At 38.2% G+C, this 27,611-nt stretch overlaps 1 protein-coding gene across 3 annotated transcripts in view; it reads left to right on the forward strand.

The window, feature by feature from the left end:
- macrod1 (mono-ADP ribosylhydrolase 1) overlaps window positions 1-27,611 on the forward strand; it is a 183,172-nt gene that overhangs the window by 146,509 nt on the left and 9,052 nt on the right. For all 3 annotated transcript variants that reach the window (XM_028008926.1, XM_028008927.1, XM_028008924.1), the window contains 3 exons: window positions 16,790-16,911; window positions 20,996-21,026; window positions 23,784-23,857. In XM_028008926.1, coding sequence (XP_027864727.1) covers window positions 16,790-16,911; window positions 20,996-21,026; window positions 23,784-23,857 — 227 coding nt within the window. The remainder of the gene's footprint in view (window positions 1-16,789; window positions 16,912-20,995; window positions 21,027-23,783; window positions 23,858-27,611) is intronic.

Genomic DNA, 27,611 nt, shown 5'->3' on the forward strand with positions numbered 1-27,611 from the left:
AAAAATATTAGAGATAATAGTTAAATTTTTGAGTCCACCTCGCCTCATAAAAGTCACTTTGTAATCTCTTCTGTCAGCTTTCATCCACGAAGAGGGAAAGTAGAAGAAAGAGAATTACAGTGAGATTTTTAAATTTTATAATGGCACGGGATCTCTTCAACATTTCTACTATATTCTGCCAAAATATAGTAGAAACCTTTCACTGCATTGCAGGTGTTGTCTGCTGATGGCTCAAACCAGCTGCCAATCTGGAGCAAAACGACATGCAAAACAGCTAAAACCACCTAAAACTAGCCGTAAACCAAATAAAGAGGTTTAATAATCGGTATGTAACTGACTCACCTAAGACAGAGAGATAAAAATGTTTTACCCTGCATTGAATTTGGGAACTAGTAGGCCTCTGCTAGCTTCGGTGCTAGTATTTCCCATTTTTCATGGCGACTGTGTACTAAAATTAATCAGACAGTAGTAGTAGTAGACAAACGATTAGTTTAACTAAAGCATCTAGCATGCTGTGGTGAGTGAAGCATCGGGATGGGGTCGCACAGGATTTTAATTTCTTGTTTTTGAGTTGTTGCTGCGATGTTAGCGTTGCAGTTGATTCTGCAGCAGAGGAACTCCTGCGTGGCATACATTCATTGTGAGAGAAGACGTGCTCATGAATTTTCAACAATCAAAATAAAACCTATGCCAGTCTTGCTTAGATGACCAAATTATGTAAAACACAGAGCCAGTTGCGAAGTGTGATCTTGTGTCCTTGGGATTAAAACTTCAGTGTCGGCATTGAAGTCTACCAAAAATACTTTTTTGATGAGAAACGCAGCAAAGATGCTCTTCTGCCCAAAAAAAGCATCAAGGACCTGTACTGAAATTCTGCAGGAAGTACTGGCTGGATGGCACAGCGCAGGCACAAAGTTATTTTCTCTGATGAATCGTCTGCCTGATTGTTTGGGACATCTGGAAAATCATTTGTTCCCCAAGGAAAGGGTCAGAGTTACCATGAATCCGGTGCGGCAGCAACAGTGAAGCATCCTGATAGATTCAAGGACCGCAGGAACTAGTCGGGATCATTGACGGCACGACCTGTAATATCCAGACACCGATTTATCTTTTTGATGAATTCATATTTTCTGATTCCTGAAACTCTAAATAGAAGTATTTTGTTTCCCACACTGCTGAGTGTGAATGTTTGCTTCTGCCTGTACGTCAGCAGAGTTCAAGGAGAGACTTTGGCTGCATCCAAACTGTACTTTCAAAGCAGTCATGGTGGATAAACTGTTTGTGCTGAATTAATCGGTTAAGTTTTATACAGTTTTAAAGCTCGAGGGGATATTAATATCAGAAATACTTAAAGTCAGAAGACTTTAAAGGACTTTAAATCGAATGAGTGTGTGCATGGTAGTTCAGTGGAGAGGTGGGGTATAATCGAGACAGGTGTACCCCACCTGTAGACGCTGCAAAGATAAGCGGGTCGAGAGGATGGATGAATGAATTTTTGGATGCTTTGTATGAACTCTGATTATTTTTGTCAGAAATTAGCAATTTTGTCTGATGATCTGATACATTTAAATGTGTGTTACATCAGTAAATATCCAGTTACTGATGGGGTTTTAAGATTTTATAGACATACTTTTTCCTTTAGAGTTACATTTTAGCCTTAGTCTTGTTTATTTCTATTTGACATTCATAATGTACTAAATATTCAGGCTTTTTAATTGTTAGTACATAAATAATGAGCACTGTATTTGATTTATTGCAGCCATGCTGGAGTTGGCATTCCACAACTTTAGGCTATTTTATACTTTAAAGTGTATTAAGTTTTGTGGCGGACACTCAGACATGATGCAGACATCCAGCATGACACAGTGAATTAATCGCTGACTTTCTCAAAGAGATTGTTAGTTGTTTTTAATTCCATTTAAAAAAAAGTTATTTATTTTTATTAGGACACCACATATACATGCAAAAATAAAATCAAAGAGGTTTACCGAGGGAATGAGCCAAGATACCAAGCTGAGTTTCAGATCGTTAAAGGAGAGCAGCGTCACAGGGAAGGCATCAGGGTCATCAGCAGCGAACGTCCCATTACAGCATCCAAATGTTTATCTTAATTAACACGGCGGCTCCTCTGGAGGAATCGTCACTGCTGAGGAGCTGTGGTAATGATCTGTCGCTCACATGAGCCACCAACACATTAACACACGCAGCAAAGCCTTCTGTTTTATTAAGAGTCTACCAAAAAGAAAATTGAGTTGGATAAGACTTTTTATACCACTGAGCTGGTGATTGTTCTTGGAGTGTGAAGAAGTCATTAAATCTCCTCTGTCAGTGCTCTGGATAATTATCTGAGATTTTATACAGTATAAAAGTATAAAAGACTCTCTGATAATCTGTGCAACAAGAGACATTTATGTCGAATACTCCTTATTAATACATCATAAACACACTTTTACTGGTGCTTTGTATTTCTTTTATGTGAGGAGGATTCATGCTCTCAGGCTAAGTGATTTCTCAGGGGATACACTCGTGTTCATTAATGATAAGCTTGATGAACGGCTGTCACAAAACTCAGACACGTTTCCTTAAATCTGCCCCTAAAAACAGCTCTCTTATAGAAAGCTATGAAGCGTGTCTTCATCCAGACCCTTCTCGACTGAAGCGGACTCATAGGCATCAGAGCATGTAGTTTTTTCATAAGTTGCCATAGCAATAAAGCTCCTTGTCTACTATCTAATGATTGCAGGAAGGGTGAAGCGTACAGCTTCACAGATCAGAGCAGCAGGGAAAAGGCAAACACTTTGCTCAGCGAGGCCGCCTGAAGATTTCCTGCATGGATCTGTGCATATCTGTTTCATGGAGTGATGTTTGCTTGTTTCCTCCCTTCAAGTGTGCATTTGCTGTTAATGTTGGACAACAAAGGCGGGGGTTCTTATCAGGTTTGTCTCCTGTTTCTTAGGAATCTCAGGTTTTAGAAGGTTGTTTTTGGTGATAGAGGGTTTTTTTAAAACTGCTAACAGGTTAAGGAAGTATAATGACTTGCAAAAGTATTCAAATCGACTTTTATTGACATTGTATATTAGAAACCAACACAAAGTAATATGTAGTTGTCGAGTGGAATAGAAACAATACATGCTTCTCAAAATGTTTAACAAATAAACACAGTGCTTTGCATGTAGGTCTGAATTTGTATTTATTTTTGTCTCTAACATATAGCTCTTGAAAAAATTAAGAGACCAATTATAATGATCATTTTCTCTGATTTTACTTTTCATAAGTTTGAGTAAAGTCAACATTTTTCTTTTATTCTGTGAACTACTGACAACATGTCTCCGAAGTTCCAAGCAAAAATTTAGTATTTATTTGCAGAAAACGAGGAATGGTCAAAATAACGAAAAAGATGCCGTGCTTTCAGACCTCAAGTAATGCAAAGAAAACAAGTTCATATTCATTTAGAAACAACAATCCTAATAATTTACCTCAGAAATAAATATTTGGTGGAATAACGATGAGGTTTTCAATGGGGTTCAGTGCAGTGGTCTCTTAGTTTCTCCAGAGCTGCATGTTGCCACAATTTTTGAAAGATTTTGTTCTCCATTTTACAATTATGCTGTACTTTGTGTTGGTCTATTCCATAAAAGCTCATATTTCAGTCTACTGGTTCCCAGTTCTGAGCCATTTCATTTGTCTCTGGGTTTTGTAATATTTTTGTCAAACAAGAATTTGATTTCTGGGAAGCAGTCAGACAGAAAAAAGGAAAAAGGAATAAAGTAAAGTACATGAGAGTGAAACGGAACCAAGAGGAAGAAGGTGATTTATTTTTAAATGTTAACTCTGAAGAGCTCCAGAGTGTGATTGAAAAGTTAAAATTTTACAGCTTTTACACCAGATATTAAAGGCCCATATAAGAAAATAACTAATTATTTTTGTTTCTATTGCCAGAATCACTTTATAGCTGGTGGACAATCCAACAAAAACACTTTTTTAGTGCATGGAGAAAACACAACCAGTCAAAGTGTTAGCCTCATGTTTAAAACTGCTGCTAGTTTTACATTTATTCTGCCTAATTCAATAAGAGAAAACAACAACTGAGCTTTAACATCAAGACTTTGTCTCTTCTCATCACATTTTGTTACAATATTGCCTGTCTTATCATTATATATGGGTCAGTGCACTGTGTGGCTCTGTGCTATTTACAGCCGGATCTGCAGGTTCTTTGTTCATAAACGCTGTCAGGTCTTTTTATATTACCTGCTGGTGTTAATGAGTCCTGTTTGAAATGTTGCAATGTGAGTCCAGGAATCTGGAGCGCAAACACTGTTGTTTAAAATAACAATTATGAACTCAGCTGGTGATATTAAGACGTCTGTTATCAGGGATAAATAAACACGTTTATTGGTGTAATTACATTTGCTTTCGCTTCGCTGTTTTAGTTTAAAACATGGAGGTACCCTTACCGCCAGAGATGTTTTTAGTAATGTAATGCCACGCCTCTCTTCTTCTCTTTTGACACTTCTGGTGACCTTCATTGGTCACCAGAGTGAATTATCTGTCCCCATTTGAATATCACAGATTTCTGAATATGGAAAAGCAAACCAGATCTGCTCTGTTGCTTGTTATGAATACTGTTTGTTTTTCATGTATTATGAGTTTATCTGATGTTACTACTGTCTTGTGTTCCTCCAGAAATTATAACTGTGATTGTTGCGTAGATAGAAGTTTATTAGTGAGAAAAAGTTCACCAAAAAGTAAGATACAAAAAAAGTTGAGACTTGACAAGCCCAAACTCTGTAAACAAACAACTAAAACATTGTTTCTGTCGTTGCACCGTCAAAAGTTTTGTCTGGATATTAATAAAACATTTATGTAATGTTGTGGGAAAAAGAAAACAAGAGAATTGAAACCAAATCACAAGTGATCAGTCTGATGCAAATCAGTTCAGGCTGGAATATATTTCAGTCTCTGATGTAAAAGTTTCTCTGGCTGCAAACAAGCTGAATTTGTGTCAGATTTTTCTGCAGTTTCCCATGTTGCAGTCACTCTGACATTTGAAAAAATTAGGACATCCTATGAAACTCAGTAGGTTTGGACACATGCATATTTAATATCTTTTTTAGCAAGTCCTATATATATCCTATACATATACAAATATATATATATACCTTCAGCTTGTGAAACCAAACTGAGGTTAAGTTTGAATTCAGAAAATTAAACACTAACTAATCAGTAATAACTTGCTCAACAGTGAAAGTGTGAGATTTTATTAGATTAAACTGACTGATGGGTAAAACCTGCGTCTATCACATAAATCTGTTAAAATCTCCCAGTTTGTATTTAAAGAGCTTTCAATGTTTATTTATTTTTTAGTAGACTTAGCTCTGCTCCAGCACCAGGTTCTAATGAGCCGGTTCTTCATCACTCACTCAACGTCCTCCATTGATTGTGGTTTTCTGGCAGGATTATTTTGTCAATACTCACAGCTAAAATAATAATTCCAACAACAAATATTCCTGGAAAGAGTATTGGAGAATAGGACAGAGGAAGCCTTTCTGACTTCGCCTGTCAAAGTCAAACTTGGAAATAAGATGAGTGGGTCTGTTTCAAGCCGTCCCAAACACTGTGATGAATCTTCCAGCCTAATGGCCTCCAGGTCTCAGAGGGTTGGATTAAAGAGCTTCTTCTGGATCTCTCCTGCGCTCTGACGTCTCCGCCTGTCTGTGTGAGGGAGACAGTGCTGTAATAATGTGTGTATAAATTTTATTAACTGAAAGACTCATAATGTTTTTGCATTATGAAAGAATGAAATGTGGCCCTTGAGAATCTCAACCTTTTCTGGGAAATCAGTTTTTATTAACTTTTTATAAGTACAGTCACTTTTTTTTAGCAAACTATTTCCTGTCCTGATGTTTTGTTGTCATTACCTATCAGCCATATTCATCAAGAAATAAGATTAAATGCTTGAACTGTATCATTATCTGTGAAATAAATTGAATATGAGTTTTTTATTGAAATAAATTACCTGACCTTACTGGAGGTATGAGCGATGGCTGACCTTATGATTCAATTCATCTTTATAAGTGTGCTACTGTGGTTCTCTTTAACCTTTATTTCTGATTATAAACACATTGACGGATAACTTAAAAAAATTATTAGGTGATTAAAAAATCTTTTTAAATTATAAAAATAATGCCTCTCCATACCAGCGACCCTCGACAGAAATAACACGCATAATAGCAACTTGACAAGCAGTGTTGCAAGGCGGCAGCATAGCCAATTATTTTCCAGTCAATATGGAGCGTAAAGCGGACTAACTCTCGCAGTGTGTTGTGTTCCAGGTGAGCTGCTTCTCTCTGCCGCTCGCCAACCCGTTGTTGTCTCCACCACTCACTGGTTTGTTAGTTTCAGGTCCTAATTTAAGCTGGACCTTACTGCCTGTTGCCAAACAGCAGAATAAATGTGTATCTGGTGATGCATTTTGGATTGAATAAAGATGAAAGAAAACTCTCAAATGGCACATGTAGCAAGAAAAGCAGTTTGATTTCCAAAGTAGACTGCTGAAAGACAAGAAAAAGACAAAACAGGAATCCAGCTTGATACCACTACACTTCATATTCTTGCTGAATATTTTTCACGAGCTTTAGTTTAATGTTTGAGCAACTTTAGGGATTAAATTGTCTAATTAGAGCTTCACTACAACAGACTTATTTCTACATCCTCAGGTTCGAAGGTTGTTGCTGGTTTGGTTTTTCTTTTTGCTTGATTGGTGGGTATTTTTATTTTAAATAAGTGTTGTCTCTTGCGTTGGATTCTTCTTATTAAAGAAATAGGTGCAATATTTTAGTTTTTGAAAAGCAAATTTCACAAACCTTGATGATTGTATTCATCTTCTTTTGTAGGTATTTGCATTAATAAATCTAATTTAGAATGACCTTTCAGAGCATTCAACAATACTGTACAGAAAACAATATTCTTGTAGGAGGCATTAAAACAAACAGAACAATAATTGCAAAGGAATAAATAGATGGTAATTGTGCCACAGAAAAATAAAAAAGTAAAACAGTAACCCATTGTGCTGTTAGATTTATAAAGGAAACAAGGTCTTTTGGGGAGGTTTGTCTGATCATGGAATTGTTTAAAGAGCATTTTTGTTTGTAAAGATTAAAGAGAACCACATGATTTTAGAGCATGCTTATATTTCAGTCAATCAAGTTTATTTATTTAACACATTTCAACAACAAGGCAGTTAAGTGCTTTACATCGTAAAAACACAAAGTCATGAAACACATAGTCAACAATTGAAGCATAGCCTTTTTGTCTAGTGGCATTATTGCACATTAGCAATGTGTCATTTGTTATGTTTCAAAAGCAATTCTGGGTTTTGAGTCTTGATTTAAAGATTTAAAAGAAGTCAGTGTTTCGGCTGTTTTGCTGGTTTCAGGAAGTTTGTTCCAGATTTGTGGTGCATAGAAGCTGAATGCTGCTTCTCCATGTTACCAGAGCAGAACCAGAACCAGAAGACCAAACGTTAACAAACAAACTCTCTTTCTGCCGTTTTGTATTTTGTAAAAGAATGTCATCCATCCATCCATCCATCTTCTTCCGCTTATCCGAGGTCGGGTCGCGGGGGTAGCAGCTTCAGAAGGGAGGCCCAGACTTCCCTCTCCCCGGCCACTTCTTCCAGCTCTTCCGGGGGAATCCCGAGGCGTTCCCAGGCCAGCCGAGAGACATAGTCCCTCCAGCGTGTCCTGGGTCTTCCCCGGGGCCTCCTCCCGGTGGGACGTGCCCGGAACACCTCACCAGGGAGGCGTCCAGGAGGCATCCTGACCAGATGCCCAAGCCACCTCAACTGGCTCCTCTCGATGTGAAGGAGCAGCGGCTCTACTCTGAGTCCCTCCCGGATGACTGAGCTTCTCACCCTATCTCTAAGGGAGAGCCCAGCCACCCTACGGAGAAAACCCATTTCGGCCGCTTGTATCCGCGATCTCGTTCTTTCGGTCATGACCCAAAGCTCATGACCATAGATGAGGGAGGGAACGTAGATCGACCGGTAAATCGAGAGCTTCGCTTTTTGGCTCAGCTCTTTCTTCACCACGACGGACCGGTACAACGCCCGCTTAACGGCAGACGCTGCACCAATCCGCCTGTCGACCTCCCGCTCCCTTCTTCCCCCATTCGTGAACAAGATCCCGAGATACTTGAACTCCTCCACTTGGGGCAGGACACCCCCCCTGACCCGGAGAAGGCACTCTACCCTTTTCCGGCTCAAGACCATGGCCTCGGATTTGGAGGCACTGATCCCCATCCCGGCCGCTTCACACTCGGCTGCGGACCGCTCCAGCGAGAGCTGCAGATCACGATCTGATGAAGCCAAAAGGACCACATCGTCTGCGAAAAGCAGAGATGAGATCCTAAGGCCACCAAATCGGATCCCCTCAACACCTTGGCTGCACCTAGAAATTCTGTCCATGAAAGTGATGAACAGAATCGGTGACAAAGGGCAGCCCTGGCGGAGTCCAACTCTCACCGGAAACGAGCCCGACTTACTGCCGGCAATGCGGACCAGACTCTGACACCGGTCATACAGGGACCTGACAGCCCGTATCAAAGGGCCCGGTACCCCATACTCCCGGAGAACCCCCCACAGAGCTCCCCGAGGGACACGGTCGAACGCCTTCTCCAAGTCCACAAAACACATGTAGACTGGTTGGGCGAACTCCCATGCACCCTCCAGGACCCTGTCGAGGGTGTAGAGCTGGTCCAGTGTTCCACGACCAGGACGAAAACCACACTGCTCTTCCTGAATCCGAGGTTCGACTATCCGACAGACCCTCCTCTCCAGGACCCCCGAATAGACCTTGCCAGGGAGGCTTAAGAGTGTGTAGGTACCGGCGGGCGAAGAATGTCATCTTGCTCAAATTGCTGTTATGAAGGTCAGGGAACACAAATAGCTAAAATCAGCAAATATTTGAAAACCACTGTAAGGCGCCAATAACAGCCTGTTTTAATAATAATAATATGCATTATTGCACACAATGAAAAGTGTTTTGGCACTACTGCTGAAGCTAGTTCCTACAGTTTTTCTTATGTCTGTTCTTATGGGTACAGCCAGTCAGTGCCAAGGAAATAAGTGGCGCATCTGGATCGGCTGCTTTGCAAACTGTAGCCATTGGCGTAGCCACGTAGCATCACACAAAAGTATTTGAGCTTCCCAAGACGCATTTTCTTTCAAATATTTTAGAACTGATCTGCGAAAAAGTCAACAAAAATCTGCAAATCATAGTGGATCCACTATGGTCCAGTATTTGCACTACGTGGTGGAGGTCCACTGTACATTGCAGCTGTAAAGACTACAACTCTACATTATGATTTAATTAATTGCTAACTTATTTGTAACTTTAATATTTAAGTTCAATTAGGGAAAGGTTTGCGTCATTCCACTGGCTTTTGCAGTCTGTAGCATCACTTACTGATCTAGAAACTCAATTTCACGTCTAGTCAGATGTTGTCCATGTAGTTTTTTAAGAATTGCTCATCATGAAAATGCCTGTATCTCTGTTAAATTAAATTTACTCATTTACAATTTACTTATTTAATTTTCTCTCTATCTGATCACTTCTGCACCTGCTGTGTTTGTAGCAGAAGAGTGGACAAATATGGCCTGACAGCTGTATTTGCTTGAATCATGTATTTAGTGCAATCTGGTTTGAGAGTTTATTGCAGAAATAAAGCAAAAGTGGAGTAGATTGCTTTGCTTTGTAATTTTCCTCAGTGTTTTTTAACCACTCCTTCTTGCTGACATTTGTGTTTCTTTGGTAGATAAGAATTTGGTGGCTAATTTCAACATAACACTGCAGCAATGTCATTGAGTTACTACTTTTGTCATATTTTTAAACCCCAGTATCATAGTAACAATGTTTTATCTAGTTATGCATACATATTGCAGTGATTGCATGTTGTGGTTTATGTTCGGTTATTTCTGCATCACAGTTTCTCTGCTGAGTTTAGAAAACTTATCAAATTTTTATCACCAAAACCAACTCTGGCATCTAAACAGCTTATTTTAGTATCAGTACTTCTAATCATCTGCAAAAAAGAAAAAGAAAGTGACTGACCTCGATTATTATTTGGCCAAAATGCAGCAGGAGTGGCGAGAAACCCACTAGCTTGGTCATGCATAAATGTCTTCTTTATAAAACTAATATGAAAAGAAGCAAGTAACATATAAATGTTATAGGAAGTGATGAATGTTGTGATAAATATATATATATAAATATATATATAAGAGAATCTGTCAGCTATCAGTCAAAACAAATGAGGCTGGTTCAGTGATTATCACTGATAATTCACCAAGTACTGAGTTTCCAACGTTATTTAAGCTGCTGAGACTTTAAAACTGTTTTGAGTTTAAATCAGGGACACAATATTTATTTTAAGATCGACTCGCGTTAAATCCCTGAAACTTTTATCTAGCTGTGTATTTACACATTCATTTTCCATATGTATTGATTTTGCTGTCTGAATAAAAACCACAACACTGTTGTTTAAGCTGAAAGAAGCTGAAAGTGAAGCCTCAGAGATGTTGTCTCTTTATCCGCACCCAGCGCCATAGCAACACAGCGTCTCTACCTGGATACTAAGCGCCGCTGGCCAGAGACTGAGTGATGGAAAAGTGCTTCGCCCCTGCAGCACCTGGCTTTTATCCGTCAGCCTAATTTCAGTCTCTCACACATTTCTCACAGATGTAGTTTGTTAAAAAGGACAGGTGGTAGGAGATGTAGCTCCCACTAGTTTGGAGATGGGCTGAATCCCGTTTTCTGGCTTGTTTCTTTTGAAAATAAAATAAAAAATGCACAATGATGTTTAATGTGAAACCTTAAATATTTTATTTTTTTGCTTTTCTGAAAAATGAGCAATTGTATCAATCATATAAAGTAGAAAAAATAATGGTGACTGTGACTTTCTAACATTTTTTTTGGTATACGATCTCGGTTTTTACCAGACAGAATATCATTAGCTGAAGCTACTTGAAATTTGAAAGCATATCATACTCGTTGCATTTCCATCCTCCACCTGCCAGCACAGAAAACATAATGGTGGTAAATGAGGGTTAATTTCCTTACACTCAATTACCCCAAATTACGTCCATTATTGTATTTTTAAAGTAATTATTTATCCCACAAAAACAGGTTTTACTGACATCAATTTTTTAACTTTTTTTATGATACTTCATCCATTAAGCATCAAACCCTTTTTCTAAATAATTAAGCAAATAATTATTTGAAAGGACTTGCAGATTACAGATGGAGCATCAAACTTTCATCTCAAGATGGTTTGGTGATCAGTAGTTATGAAAAATGGACACTGTGAAAGAAACAACGATTTTAACTTTGTCCTAACACTGTAAATTTGACTCCCTTCATCCCAATGCACACCTGCTATATTTGTGACAGTCTTACAAAATGTCTTACAAAATGAGTTGATTTCTTCACATTTGGAAGCAATGTAGGATATTTTAGACATAATTCAGGTTGATAAAGCTTTAATATTTCCTCTGAGTGCATGTTTGAAACAAAACTCGCATAATTTTGATCAAATGTTAATCCGACTTTTCAGAGGCGAACTATTATTACTGGCTAACCTTCTGAATCAATTATAGTGAACTGTAGAGCCATGGAGCACTGCGGTTCTGATCTTTTGAGTAAAGTATATCGTTCTGGCAGAAGACAGGTCAACATAACAACATCAGTTTTCTGATTTGTATTATTTATGATGCATTTTATGTGCATCTCCAGCCCTCTTTTTGCCATGCCTTTCATATCTTAACCGGCTTTTTTTCCTTTCGCACATAGCGAAACAGATCCAACAATATTTTGTTGACAAATTGTTGTCAGATCCTACAAGAAACAAGCCTGTACATTATGAAGTATTTACTACTCTGATGATGTTAAGCTTTTGCCCTCAGACTTTTCTTCCTTCACAGATGTGTGTCCATAGAGGGACAAAACTGGCATGAGTCACTTGGAGTGGGCTTGAAAATAACACCATTTACAGACATTATAGAGCAGAGCTATGGCTGATGTAATTTTAGAGAGTGTACATAAACTGTTACAAGTCCTGATTCGCCCTGACAGCCTTCTGGTCTTAAAGGTGGCACAAAACAGCCAACTGATGACAATAAAACATTTCTGAAAGTGCACTCTCTTGAGCATCATCAAATAAACTTAACACGTGAGAATCTTTTTCCACACCGCCATCTGGGAAGTTTTACACATACAGAAAAACATTTGGGAAAGGGTAAGGGCTTCAACAACTCTGCAGGTGATTGAATTAAGCATCTGCTTAGTTGCGTCCCAGATAAACTTCAGTATCAGTCAGTAAATATCAGCGAATATCTTTGATTGTTGTGACAAAAAACACAACCTTAAAACAATCAACCAGAAGATAAAATAGCCCTGATAGTTTATTAGAAAATGGAAAATGGGTTTTATATCATATAAGTCATATCTTCCTTAATTCTTGTTGTGGATAATTGTCAATTATACCAAACTTATTAGACTCCAATATATCCAAATATTGAGGTTTAAATAATTTTTGTGCGGCTAACATGTTTTGTTGTTTGACCAAGATATCAAGCTATAGATGGCAATAAGAAAAAAATCATCTGAGAGACTACAATCAATCAATTTTTTAATTTGTTTGAACACTTTACTCACCCCAAGTGTTGATTTTGGCATTACCAGAGAGGTGGGTGGGTTCTTTTAAAACAAACAAACAAAAAAAGAAAATCATCTGTTTTTCTGTGGCTTATAGTTTGTTTTTACATAATTTGACATGTGTTGCACATTCAGTGAGCAGTTTGCACCCACGTTTTGAGAAAGCGCTCCTTCTTTGCTGCTGATAAACGGATCAGGTCGCATGGCTTGACTGCCATGCAACATTTTTACCTCTAAAATTTGAGAGAATTTGTTGGATTTTGGTTGTTTTGGGGTTTTTTTTATTTTTTGGAGGAAAAAGTGCCAATCAAACCGAAACCAGCACATTTTAACCTGTGAGTGTCTCAATGACACTGGGAAATTTAAACAACCTTTAACTTTGCAAACTGGCAGCATTTCTATAGATGTCTGTATTGTAAACCACCTCTGAGTTGAAAAAAGGGAATTAGGAATGATGATGATATCGTCTACAACCTAAGTGGTGAATGATTGTAACATTCAGAAAACTTAAAATCTGAAAACATTCAAGTTATTCTGTATATTTACACCACTGCTGCTCACTTCTTTCTCCCCAACTCCAACATCAGATTGTAATTATGTAAGGCATAAAGTGAATGGAAGCAGCAGAAAATCTCTTTTCTACATACAGTATTTCAGTACATGAAGTGGGTTGCAATGCCTTGCAATCCGCAGGTTGTTGGTTCGATTCTAACATCCTCCTGTCACATGTCGATGTGTCCCCTGGGCACTTAACCCCAAGTGTATAAGTGTGTATCGGTGAATAAAGGTGTGTGTGGGCGTGTGTGTTTGAGTGTTAATGTAATGTGGTTTGAGTGGTCAGTGTGACAAGAAAAGCACTATATAAGTTCAGTCCATTTATCATAACTGCACTCCAGTAGTGCAGCTGTCAAAAAGATGCTTTAACACCACCATCTATCTCTGTAGTCCATCTGTAATTATTTTTTTTTTAGTCCCTGATGTTTGGCTTCAAAAACCACTTCAAGCTAATGCTATACTTACTGGTTGCAGGGGAAGTTTTAATGCTTGTATACAATCAATTGTACTATGAACAAAAACTATTCAGTTCTGCAACATCAACCAAAGCTGTTTCAACAAAGGTGGATAATAATGTAATTAAAAATTTACCTCCAAACTTCATCAGTTTATGCATCGGTCAGCCTCATCGGCCAAGCAGAGCAAAAGTAGCAATTTAGATAAGTAGGGCCAAAACCATGCTGATTTGGAACTGCAGAAACGGCAATAATTATCTATGTATTTATTATTATAAGTTTGTAGTACGTTTCCATGCATTTGTTTTTGTTTCTTACACTTTAATATCACACTTTTATTTTTGTTGTGGATAGTCTGATCTAATTCAAATTATTGTGTGAAAAACATGCAGGAGGAGAGTTTGTAGAGAGTAGTCGCTGATTTATTTAAAAATACAGAACACATAAAAAGTAAAACCCTCAGTAAAATGGTTTTCTAAGAAGCACAATGATCTCCTGATTGATCTCCTGATTGATTAGGTTGCTAATTGAGATGATTGATTTAACCATGACATGAATGCTGCATCCTTTGACCTCAGCCTGACGTTGTTCCTCTCCTTGAAGCCAAATTTCTGCATTATGCTAGTTTGATAATCATGTCAAGCTGTCTTTAAACAGAAAAACACAGCTTTCACAAAAATCATCCACTTTTCCTGCGTAGAGGATCTATTGGGATCGTTTAGTGTTGCCAATAAGTGCCTCTATGTCCATTTCCATATTTCTTATGGAAAAATCTTTTCCCCTATAAAACAGTCCAATTTCTGTTCATAAAGTTAAGCGGTTGCCCTCTGCTATTCTAAATGTTACACAATCAGTCCATATATGCCAGTGCAGATGTGGTTTTATAGATTTGTGCCTCTGGGGGCTCTTATTGTATCCGAAAAGTCAATTTAAAACTACTAGCTTGAATATTAGTATATTAGGTTTTCTGGACTTTAAAAATGCTGAACAGATGAAGTTTCTGTGGTTAAAGGCAGAATATTACCTGCAGTTAAACAAATGGAGGTAAGCAGTGTCTCATTTTTCAACCAAACAAATCAATCTTCTCGACTTGTCAGATTAAGTGAACAGGAACATTTTTTATTGGACATCAGTAATCAATTAGCTGATTGACTCCTCTGGATGAAGGATCAAGATAGTTTAAAGAGAGTGCCCAGTAATTTAGGTAGGACATAGGGTTACAGCTTCTCCACTGTTTGACATGACGAACAATTTTCCTCATAGAAAGCGTCTTAATTTATGATTTCAATGAACAGAGATGAGTGGGGCGATCAATCCCAGGTTAATTCTAATATAATCAAACTGAGACAAAGAAAATTGCATCCTGGTTAAACCTCCGCATATGAACTTCAACTTTTTATTAGTTTATCACAAAGTCAAATAATATTGACATCATACAAGCCTTTCTCTCTTCCTGTCAATATCCACTGTTTAGGAGGAGATTCCCTCAAGCCTCCAGGTAAATCAGAAAAATCATCTTTCCTGTAGTTTCCTTTATCTCCTACTGGACAAGGTAATAAGTTTCAGCCTGACTGATTGTGTTGCTGCTTATTTCTCCTGGGCTGTGAAGATCAGAAATCTTTAATCTCCAAGTAGGAGGATGATTTATTTATTTTAGGCAAAAAAAACACTCACGTGAGCAGCAAAATATTTTTCCAGAGGCTTGAAGTGTCAGACATGATCTGTGGTCAAATGCAACAATTATTTTGCCCTAAAGCGTGGAAAGAAAAATCTCTTTGTGAGCTGAAAAATACTCTTACTTGTCCACATTTCTTTCTTTCTTTCTGTTTGTAGTTTCTTCTTCTAAGAGAGTGGGTCCGGCTTGGCTTTATGGCTGCAGCGGGTTTCACACTGAGAGCAGCATGCTGAGTCTCATCACAATGTGTGGCGCTGGCTGCGTTCATGTGTTAAACCACATCTACACGGCTGTCCTGCTCAGCGTGTCGTTATGAGAGTCTCCGCTGTGCTCCCACCCACCACTAACCTCCCCAGTTCACCTCCATTTAGTTACTCTGTACTTAACCTGATCCTCAAATTAGGAAAAAAATCATCTTAGAGACCTGAGAGGAAACTTGCTAAAGACATTACCTCAATGCAGTTAGTGGAGCAACGCCTACATGACATCGCAACCTGCTGAAGACAGAAAGACAGAGAAAATATGTTGCTTATTTTACCACATCTAAAGCTTTTTTTATGATGCATTTTCATTTTGGAGAGTGTACACCTCCAAACAGTTTCACCTTAGTTACTCAAACACTTGTAGTTTTTTCTAATGATGAACAAAATGGAATGTTTATCGTTTTTATAACTCTTTATTTTGTGTTTTATGATTTAAGGCGCTCTGAACTGCCTTGCTTCTGAAATGTGCAATACAAATAAACTTAATGGATTGATTTCAGTATCAATATTGATGGGGATTAGCCTAGTTTTTTCAGCCCTCTCTGTAAGTTTTAACAACAACAAGGCAATGAAAGCAATTAGAATCCATCCAACTTTTGAAATACATTATCAAAATTCACGGTGTCACCTTAGATTTAGTATTGTAGTAAATAAGACAAGCGGGCCTTTCCAGTTGTGATATTGAAATATAAAGTCAAGCTCAATTTGCCGTCCATTTCTAGTCGCAATCAGACTTGGACACAACTTAATCAGTGAGTTGATAGTCCAATACTTTTACCAAATTTATCTTTGTCTGATAGGATTTGTTTTACTGTCTGTCATGTAAACACTTCTGTTACATTTTGATGAGATCTGCCCCTCTCTGCACATCAGGTTGACTGCAGATCAACTAAGATTAATTGTAAAATTGACTTTTCAAGTGAGGAAATAATGCTGAGTTTTTATACTTTTTAAATCTCTGAATGGCCTGCATGTCAGAGTTATATTTCATGGAAACAACAGAATGTGTTTCTTCTTAGGAACCGGAGAGAAGATGAGTTTCCACAGAAAACATTTCATTTTGGATTTTGGGTGAATTTATCAGACAATGAAGACTTTCTTTTCTATTTTTCTCTGTTTCTGTCTCTGCAGATGTGATCCACACCGTGGGGCCGATTGCTCAGGGAGGCGTTGGTGAGAGCGAGAGGAGAGCTCTGAGGTCATGCTACTGGAACAGCCTGCAGACTGCCACCGAAAACGCTGCTCGATCTGTGGTGAGAACATCTGGATGAGATGAATCTGACAGGGAGCAGCCAGGGAGGGAGAGAGGAACGATGACAGACAAGGTTAAAATACAGAAAGCCCAGAAATCTGTAACAGACCAACAGAGGACAATAGAACTAAATTGCAGGGTTTTTCTTTGTGGTGAGAATCTGTAGCTGCAGGAAAACCAGAGGTAAAGAGAAAAAGATTGATCATATGTAGCCTTTTCAAAGAAAACTCTGTTCATGCTGAGGCAGAGAGAGAAAAGTGAAAAGGGAGTAGGAGTGTTGTATTGTTAGGTTATATAGAACACGCCAGATTGAAGGTTTCACAGAGAACAAAGTCAGAGAAAAACAAGAAACATGAAATAAAAGCAGAGGTGTGAAGGTTAGGAATAAAACCCAACACGTCATTTATCAGCGGCTGCCGCGTCGTTTCATTTCTGACAAATCCACAGACAGATGCAACAGTCATCCCTGCACATCCACAAAATGGCAAGTCATATGTTTCTGTTTGGCCTCGAGGGAATCGTGAGTCACATCTGCCATCGCTGTGTGTTAAAGCTCAGCAGTCAGGTTAAATGATCTGAGCAGGACGGGGGGGCAGCGTCCTGGCATCTGCCGGCGCTGCCGCATCTGACAGCAGGTTGAGAAGCTGCCAGACGTGAAGTTTTCTGGCGGCCTGACTCACATCACGGGCTGTGGGTTCGCATGGTTCTGCTAAACATGGATCTTATTGACTTCCTGCACATGAATTATCCAAATGAACATCTTGGTTCTGTTAAACGCGTTTAGGTTCACCTGTCATCTTGGTCATTTTAACTCAAGTAGGATTACACTTATTTCTCCTTAAAATGCTGAGAGTTTAACACTTTAATCCAATGTTGCTTTTTATTGCCGTGTATGATAGGAGTGGCCTTACGCACTTATTTATTAATTATAGACATAATTTAGATGTTTTTTTATTAGAATATTTAAAAATGATTAAAACAGTATCTGTGTTCATGGGTTTAAGGCCTTTCTTGAGTGGATGATCTGTGAGATAAATTGTTTTATTTTGCCTTCTTTGACTGTTCAGTGCGAGTTTCAAGCTGCATTCTTGGCACACATTTATTTTTCTCAGCGTTCAGCTTCCTCCATTTGAGCTGAGGTCATCTTAATTACAATGTGTCTGTGGGGTCACATAATTGTTGTATTCTCAGGCTCCTGCAGCTTCAGGCAGTCTGCCATGCTACGTCCAAAGATGTCTGTGTGTAATTATTTTCTAATATACTCTGCCTTCAGAAACTGTTTCCGCTTTCACATTTGCAGCTCTCTAGAGTTCCTATCAGCAGTCAGTATCCAACCTGCAGCCAGCAATCAATCAGTCAAAGCACTTTGATATAAAACGAGAACAAAACAATGAATGAAAAACGGCAGAGAAAATAAACAACACAACAAAATAACCTAAATATTGGTTTGACGGACTCAGGAAAAATGTCTTGCTGTTAACAAGGACACACTAGAAGTGAACTTATTTTGCCTAAATTTCTAAGTTTAGATCATAAAATCCCAACAAGTGTTAACATTAAGTATGCGTAGTAAGTAAATACAAATGAAAAAGTACAACCAGACAGAGTAGAAGTAAAATTAAAACCTAAATCAAAGCCATAAAACTGGAATAAAAGCTCATTCATTATGACAATAGAGCAAAACGACAACCTGGACCAAACCTCTAGCTTATATTTAAGACCCCAAAAAGACTTTTCAAAAACAGTTTACTGTACTATATTACATTATAACGTTACATAATTTAATAATAATAATCTGTACCCATGACATTACTGACCAAAGTGAAAGAGGCTTTTTTTCGTCCCTCAGCAGAGAATTAGCTGCATGTCTTGAGTGAGACAGCCCTGACTGATGAAGAATAAATGATTTACAAGTTTTAAATGAAGGATTTTCTTATTATTATCATTAATTTAAAGCTTTTCCAATTAAATGCTGAATACATTAATCAGGTGCTTAAATGCATTGCAGGCTAAAGAAAAGCTTTTCTCTGAGTGACCTGGAACTTTGAAAAACAAGTTCGTCATGTAGCATAGCTGTTTCTGAGCACCTTGAGCCTTCACCTCAGTTATGACAAGGAAGTAACAGAATCAGGCTCAGACTGATGCTTCTTGTTAAATTAGAGAGATTACTCCATTTTAATATTAAAGATTACTAACAATTGATAATAAACAGTTTAACTTTATCAGACCTTTAACTTTATCTAGAACACATTTATTAACTGTTGCGATCTATTAAATCATTTCTAAAGAGAAATATGACTTTAAAATTATGTTTTTTTGTTGTTTACGTTTCCTTATAATAAATATGTTCGGAGTCATAAAACACAGGATGATGGATTAAATACATAAGCAGCTTTATCACATTGTTCAATGTGAGCCTGAGGATTAGATTCTGGTAGATGGATAACAAAATAAACTCTGGACCCTCGACGCTACTTACGAGAGCGTTATTATACGATAATAACACAAACATGATGGATGTAACATGGGTTGCCACTTGCAGAGAAGCCTGATAAAACTGCAGACTGACAAACAGTGCAGTAGTGGTGTTATATAGAAAACCACATGAGAGGTTTTTCATCTTGAGCAAAATAAGACATTTGGTGAACAGAGTTGTTTACTCTGAAATAATGTTTTTGTTTTGAAAAAAGAACAGCAGGTGTCAGACGCCTGCAGTCTTTTTTTTTAGGAACTTACAGTTTTTATTTCACAGTTATAGCCACATACATGTGGAGATGTGTGTATGTGTGTGTGCTTGTTTGGCTGTCCTATGTAAGACAATTTGTGACATATTTACCAACCGTCTGAAGACCGATGGGCCTTATGGAGACCAAAGCCTGATCCTAATGTGGTAGACCCCATTGTCTCAAGGTTAGCCTATAGAAATTAATGAAAAACGAATGGATGCCAATACAAAGTCATTGTGAAGATAGAAAGACCATGTGACTGTGTGTGTGTGTCTGGAAACTGAATGCATCTAAATGGAAAGCTGTTGTAAAATCTGCCTCCTTGGAAATGCGAGTTTAGACCAGAAACCGCTGATTTGAACGATCTACATATTAGTGATTTACAAGCCTCCTTATGTGGACATTAAATTCATTTTCCAATTCATAGTGACTGAAAAAAGGATTTGTTAATGAAGTAGCATTGTTCTCACTTTACCGAAAATAGTATGAAAGGTCAAAATTACACGTGATACTACAACTTATCTCTGTTTATTAGAGTTTTCTGAGGTATTACATAATTTAAAACAGATGCCAGAAAACTTTTTAATTGTTCTGAGAATGAATCAATGTATGAGTCTTTTCCTTATTCTGAAATAGAAGATTTTAGCAAATGGTTTAAATTATAGATTTAAAAACTGTGCCAAACTATGTTTTAAATAGCTCAGATGAATAGTTATTGAGAACAGAGAAAGTATCCACTCATATATAAAGGATTTAATGACTACTGGGTAAAAATTGATTTCTGTCATATTGATCTGAAAAATCTAAAATTAGCTCTAATAATTTGTCATATCAGGTTAACTATGAACACACCTACAAATGGGAGCTTGAGATGTTATTCGGTTTTTCTATAGATGATAAAAAGTGCATTCTTGAATAGTTTTATGTTGCAATGCAAGATTTTTTTTTTTTACTTCTGCTCATAGACGTACATCACAAATAGAATTATTTATGAACAAAATGCAGCAGTGAGGTGTCACAAGCTGTGATTTAAAGATAAATAAACTTGGTAAATAATGTAGGATTCTCCAGTCCAGGTCAGATGAGGCTAATTGGTGACCTGAAGTAATATAGCTGACAAAAATAAAGGAACAAACTGTGGCGCTTCCCTTTACAGCTCCAGCAGTATGTTGTTATGCAGGTAATAAAATCCAGATTAGGTAGATGGTCTATGGGAAAATGTTTAAAAAGCTGATATTTAAAAAATAATGAAGGATCTTTTTTTCAGTAAAATGTGTAGAAAAGCCTGGATAGTTTTCTGCTATAAGCTGAAATGGAAACGTGTCTCTGATTAATTCCTCTGCCTCCTTTTCTCCGCAGGCTTTTCCTTGCATCTCCACTGGAATCTACGGTCAGTATCTGTTTCCTCCTCAGACCACAGCGACGCATTAGCGTTCATCTGTGTGAACACGTTTCGTTACTCGTTTACCCAGAGTGCCGAGCCTCTCGTCTCCTCTAACCCCGAGGTGGTTTACAGATTAACGCCTGGGATTATAGCCGGCAGATTATGATAGATTAGTTCTGAGATTGTGTCAGAGTGACTGTAATCCCTTTCACGCTGGCAGAAGAGGGAGTTTGGGATAGTGCTTAAACACAGCCTGGGGTGTCGGTGCTATGAGCTCCGGTTGACACCTCTTTGCCGCGGCTGGAATACAAACAGGTCCTGATTAATTTGGTTTCTAATTCGCCTCTTCTGCACCTGTTTCACCTCACCACTTCATCTCTTTCCTGATTAGACTTTTGAGCTGTTTGGAAACCGTAGAGCTGCAGGGTTTAGAGCTCCCCCTACAGGAACGTTACAGCGGCTACGAAGAACACATGAGGAAGATGTTAAGCACTAAGCAGTAAACCAGAGCAGAAAATTCAAAAATGTTTTCTGTTCAGTTTTTAAAGACGATATCAGAGCTTCGAAACAGTTGTCTACACAGATTGTATTTATTTCACTATCCCACCAAACAGATGACTGTAGTATTACCATATTATTCCCTTAGCACTCTTCCTAACAACTAGTGGCACATTGGAAAGCTTCATAATTTATCTTAAATGATCTCTGATCTGACACCCACCAGCAGCCATGGAAAACCTTGGCATTGTTCTGTTTTTATATGAATTGAAAAAGAAATGCATTATTATGATTAAAATGCCTTTATTAAGAGAGATCTGGCCACAACACATATCTGTCACAAAACAAATATATGTGATTTGAAGCAAAAGGTAAGAAGGTGGCTGTCCAAGTGGACATTCTATCCGTCTGCATGTCTAAAAAGGTATTAAGCCAAGAGCAGCATGAAGGAGAATAGTGATGGACACAATTTCCACATCCAGTAATAAAACGTAAAACACAATGCCAGATGATTTTCTCTCTTCTCAGCTACAGATTAGCTTCATTCATAAAAGGCAAATAAATCACTCGAATCTATGAAAACACCAAAAAAAAGTTGCAGAATTCAAGTACATCTCCACCTGGAATGAAAAGTTAGTCTAATTGGTAAAAAAAAAAAAAAGAAATCTAATAAAGTTTTTCAATGATTCATAATGATGTCTAATTAATAACTGGAGTGCACCAGTTTGGTTTCATACTCTGCAACAGTTTTGATTTTCAGCATTGTTTGCCATTTGATAATGTCAAGAACTACTTCAGGTTTTAATTACAGCTTAAGTTGTGCTACAATAAGCTCAGCTCTTAAAGTCTGCAGCACGTGAACTCGTGTTATTCACATGCTAATCTGATTTTTATTGATGCTGAATATCAGAGTTTTTACAGTTTTTTATTTTAAATTATATTAAAAACAAAGCTAACTATAGTTTACAGCGTTGGTTTGTCGTGTCACAGACAGTTTTTGTGTCAGTGAAAACATGAAGAACACAACCAAGGAAGGCTTCGGTTTTAGCACTCGTACATGTTTAGTGGAAAAAAGATGCACATAGAGGAGAGCAGAAAGGAAAAATAACTAAAAACTAGTCGGTAGCACAGCTACATCTTACAGGAACTTAGAAAGCAGCTGTTTTAAAATCTGTTTCTGAACCATTTGACTGAGTTCGTATCAGAAGTTATTAGGAGTGTTTCTCCAGTCATGCTAATAAGTCCAAGGTGAGAAAAGGTCCAATGAATTCATCCTGCTCTCGACTTAAGACGTATTTGACTTTCATATAATCAGATTGAATAAACTCCCCACCTGGAAACTTCTTCACCTGTCAGATAATTAAAAAATGATGATAAATACTGGCAGCTTTTCTGTCGTCAGACACCCACAAACGAACAGGAGCTGAAAAGGAAAGTCGATCCAATCCACTGAAATAAATCTCCGGTGTGATATAACAAATATATCTTTAGATAAATTCTCTATCTTTTAAAACCATAATAAAAGTCTGACCTTTACTGCTCTGCAGCGTCCATGTTTGAAACGTTTGTTTTTAATAGAAATCTGTTTTCACATTTCTATTTTTGTTTAAAAAAATATTCACCAGGATGAAAAATAGTTTGTGCAGCCAAAATCTGAACGCAAACAAAAGGAAGGTGTAGTGAGGAAATATGAGGATGAAATAAGTTACAGGCCTCCCCTGAAAGCCTAAAAGTGCTGAAGTTTCCAGCTGATGCTCATCACTCTTTGGTCAATCAAACAGCAGCAGTGAAACAGAGCAGGACTCTATGTTTTAACTATAGTAGTGGATAATTTTCATGCTAATTCATTACTAAAATAGTCGTTTTGCAGCCTTACAACTAATTAAACTCTAATTCTGATTCAGTTCCCACAGATGGAGTAAAACTATGTTTTTAGGCATATTAAATGTGTTTGTTTGGCCCGAAAATGAACATTTTGAAGCTTTTTTTTACTGGTGAAAGGTCTCAGCAGCTGAATATTTGTGGCAGTCCTGCTCCGTCTGTCTCCTCTCAACCAACAAGTGTGTTGTGTCTGCATCTCCCCGGATTAGGCGAGGCGAGGTGAGACGGAGTGAGGAAACGGAGCACAGAGTCTCAGAGTAGTGGAGAGAAAAACATACCTGTCTCCAGAAAATAAAAAAAAAACAACATCAGCCAAGTGCAACGACACAGATCTGTTTCTGCACCTGTTCTCGCACATTTTTGATATTGTGTGTGTTTGCGCAGGATATCCACCTGAACAGGCGGTGCACGAGGCGCTAGCAGCCGTGAGGGAGTTTCTTGATGCGCATCATGACAAGGTGGGTATATGTGGGTGTGTGTGAGTGTGTGTGCCTGCATGATTGGCAATTTTTCCCTGCCATTTCCTCCAGGTATTATTTCTTTCACAGCTGTTGTTTTTTGTTTTCTTGTAAGTGCGAGAAGGTACATCGAAAAAACACACAGCGACACGCGCGCACACACAGCCTTTCAGTTAAACGCACACGCCTAAGTTGTGGCTCTGGTGCTCATGGCCAAGTCTGCGTTTTAATTGGCTCCTTGCGGGACCAGGCCCGACTTGCACAGAAAAAACACACACATATGCACACACATTTTCCCCCTGGAGAAAAAACAAGCAGAGAAAAGACAAAATGATGGAATAGATGACTGGAGGGGGGAGAGAAGGGTGCGATCGGAGACAATCGGAAACTTTCCGATCGGTCGTTTCTGAATCCTCCACCTGTCAGGTCTGAAGCCCCTCCCCCTTACAGCCGCTGGTGTCAGGGGTTATTATTAGCTCTCTCATCTCCAGAGGCTCTGTGGCAATACCAGCGCACCGATGCCGTCAGCCTGTGCGAGCAAAACAAATCATACATGTACATCATGCAACTGAGCCCAAAAGAGCCTCACATGTTTGGCTATAAAACCAGAAAACTAACTCAACAGGGCACTTTTTTTTTTTTATTCCACCCACAAGTTCCTCTGCTGTGGGTTTTTAAAGTAAATAATTTAACAAATGACTTTATTTGCATATATTTGAAGCTTTGAGTGTGCACAAGAGGAAAATGAGCGATTCTTCTTTAATTAAACCCCCCTCTGTTTTAGATGTTTTACATGGAGTTTTGTTGGGCCTGGTTTGGCTTGCACTGCTGTTGTGCGGTAAATGAATTAGAAAATTACAGACACAGTAAGACGCAAAATGGACTCAAGACGCGAGGCAATGTGCCAACACAAACGCAATAAATTTATTTATGAAACGGCAGCAAAATCATTTTAAGAGAGTAAGACTCATGAGTTTTGTAGTTGTTTTATGATCCAAATTAGTTTCAGGCGGTCAGAAAGGTTCAGCTGAAGTTTTCATTTTGCTGCTGCACTGAGGCAAACATTTTTCCTCTCAAAGCCTCGCCTCCTGAAGCCAGTGAGGACTTTTCATTCTCAAAGTGGATTGGTTCTCAATAATTAGTCATCAGTAGCTGTAGAAATAAACTCAAACTTACCCAAAACATTATGAATTAACATCTGATGATGATCTAAAGTAAAGAACCAAAGTCCAGGATTTACGCAGCCGGTGAGTGGTGTCGAGGTCTTCACACAAAAGAAAAAATAAAATAAACATCCATACCTCCTTCTATCTTCCTCTCTCCTTTATTCATCAATCCATCCAATGTTATTGATTAGGTTTGTTTAATTCTAATATTAATATGTATTTAGCATCACTCAAATTATTTCTAATTATTATTTTCAACTGAGGATTAAAGGGTAAAAACACCAACATAGTCACTGTGATCAAGGTTTATGTTCATTTTCTCCCTTAGCGAGACACACCAAAAAAAACCTACGCTAATTTTGTTGAGCAACAAATACTCGAGAGAAAGAGTCATTTTAGGAGTAATGAATTGCTTGTTTAAGTCTATTCTATTCTCTAATTATCTAATGCTCACAGATAATGTGAGGGGAAAATAAGAAGTAAAAAGGTTTCAAAATCAGAACTGGATTTGATATTTTGGCTTCTAGCTATGGATCCGTTTTCTAGGTTTCTAGAGCGATAGCTGAACTGTTGACATGAGGAAACACTGACACAGTAAACCTGCAGTATTTTTACTCAATAGTTTTATACTGTGAGTGTTTCATACCATCTCATGGTGTCTTCTAACAGCAGAACCACGGAGACAAGACAAAAAGAAAAAGACGTCTCATGTCATATTCAGTAAATTTGAAACATTCATTTATCTCAGTTACTCAATTCACTAAGTGATTAATTACACGTCCACTGATGTTGTCAAGCCTTCATTTCTATCAGTTAATGTAATTGTTTATAGTCAATAAAAACATAGTATTTAAAATTAGAATATTGCATCAGAACAATATAAACATTTTGATGCAGCGTAATGTAAAGAGTGTTTAACTCCTGAAGGTTGTTATTTTCAACAAGTATTGAATGTTTTGATTTGCTAAGAACCCACCAGCTTTCTGGTTTGGTCCTCATCATAATTCAAAAGGCGGTCAAGGTTCAGCTTTTTCTCGTTGGTGTTTCCACTGATGGGGAATGAACTTAATGTGCGATACGTCCACCAGACTTTCTTACAATAACCAGCTAAATGCTTCCCTCCTCACTTCCAAGCCGCTCTTGGCTGGAAGGCTGTGCTGAATGCCAATTGAATGTTGATGTTTTCACTTTGAGAAGAAAGTATTCACAAGTTTCCATTCCAAAGTATTCCATTAAAGATGAGCAGTCATGAGGGAGTCGTTACATTTCGTTGATGTTATTGTTAACAGCAGCATCTGCAGGCTCTCTGCTGTGGCGTTATCAAAATTAGTTCCCCACTTTTTTACTGTTTCCTGCTGCGAGCAGAAGCACCTTAATGTGCAGGTTAGATTTTTAAACCTCAGCCCGAGGGTTGTAGTTACCACACATTTGCATACCTTCCCTTAGCCTCTATGCAAATCTTTGGTGAATGATGGTAATTGTGTAGCAAGCCTGGACTGAAAACCAAAGGCTGTGGGCGAGCCAGCTGCTGAGAGGGATCCGTCTCTGCGAGCAGCAGGACCTAAACTCCCTCACCTGGGAGGAAAGAGGCAGAAACAGCCCGGCTATAAATTGGGACAAGATGCTGGAAACAGACAAAGTATAACTCCTGTACAAATATTAAGGTGGTAATAATGTTAATCAGAATGAGAGCAGCTTTGGGCCCTGCAAGGAGCTGCAGTAACTTTAATCACCGGCTTGAATCTGAATATCTGCATTATATCATGCAAAAATCTGAAGTTATACTCTGCACCAATCATTCAAAATGCATGACCCTATTACATCGAAAAACTATTTTCCATTGACTAAGGTGCTTTACGCAGAGTAAGTGATAAATCAAAATATTCCAATAAAAGTCAAGATGTCCTGTTCAACTAGAAATAAAAACAGGGAGAAACAAATGAGCCTCAGGCAGGAAAATGATCAACGGTCAGAGCTGCTGCAATTGGCAAAGTTAGTCTATTCTACATGCTTTACATCTTGTTTTCAATTGTCCTAGTTTACAGTTGACCCCAACCTATTTGAGGTTCAGTTTTCGCTGATTCACCTATTCGCAGGTTTTTCTGTGGAGCAAAATGCATCATGGGAAGCCAAAATGCTTCAGCTGTGCCCTCTGTCGTTTCTGCCAGTAAAGCTTAAAACAAGCTCTTTACTTAAATAAAGTGTTTTTCTTACCATCAGCTTATCATGAAGATCCCAAACACTTCTCTAATTGAATTTATAAAAATAATCAAACTTATAAATTAGTAGTTTTTTTGTATGTAAAGGCTGTTTTTTATGGCGCTAGTAGCTGGAAACCTGGCATACATTTGATCATCAGCTAATTATGGAGCAGAATTATCTCCTGTTTCTTCAAAGACACGACTTTCAGACACCGCTCTTTGAGTTAAAGCCCTGATAACTTTAGTTCCCCACCTGGTCATTTTCTTATATTGTAAACAGACAACATGCATGTTGGCCAAATACAAGGATGGACAGAAAATGGAGAGAAAATGGGTGAAGAAACCAAAGTTCAAAGATAAACTTAAAGGGTTAGCATTATATATTTT

Source organism: Xiphophorus couchianus, chromosome 23, assembly GCF_001444195.1.
Source record: "Xiphophorus couchianus chromosome 23, X_couchianus-1.0, whole genome shotgun sequence".
Lineage (NCBI taxonomy): Eukaryota > Metazoa > Chordata > Actinopteri > Cyprinodontiformes > Poeciliidae > Xiphophorus > Xiphophorus couchianus.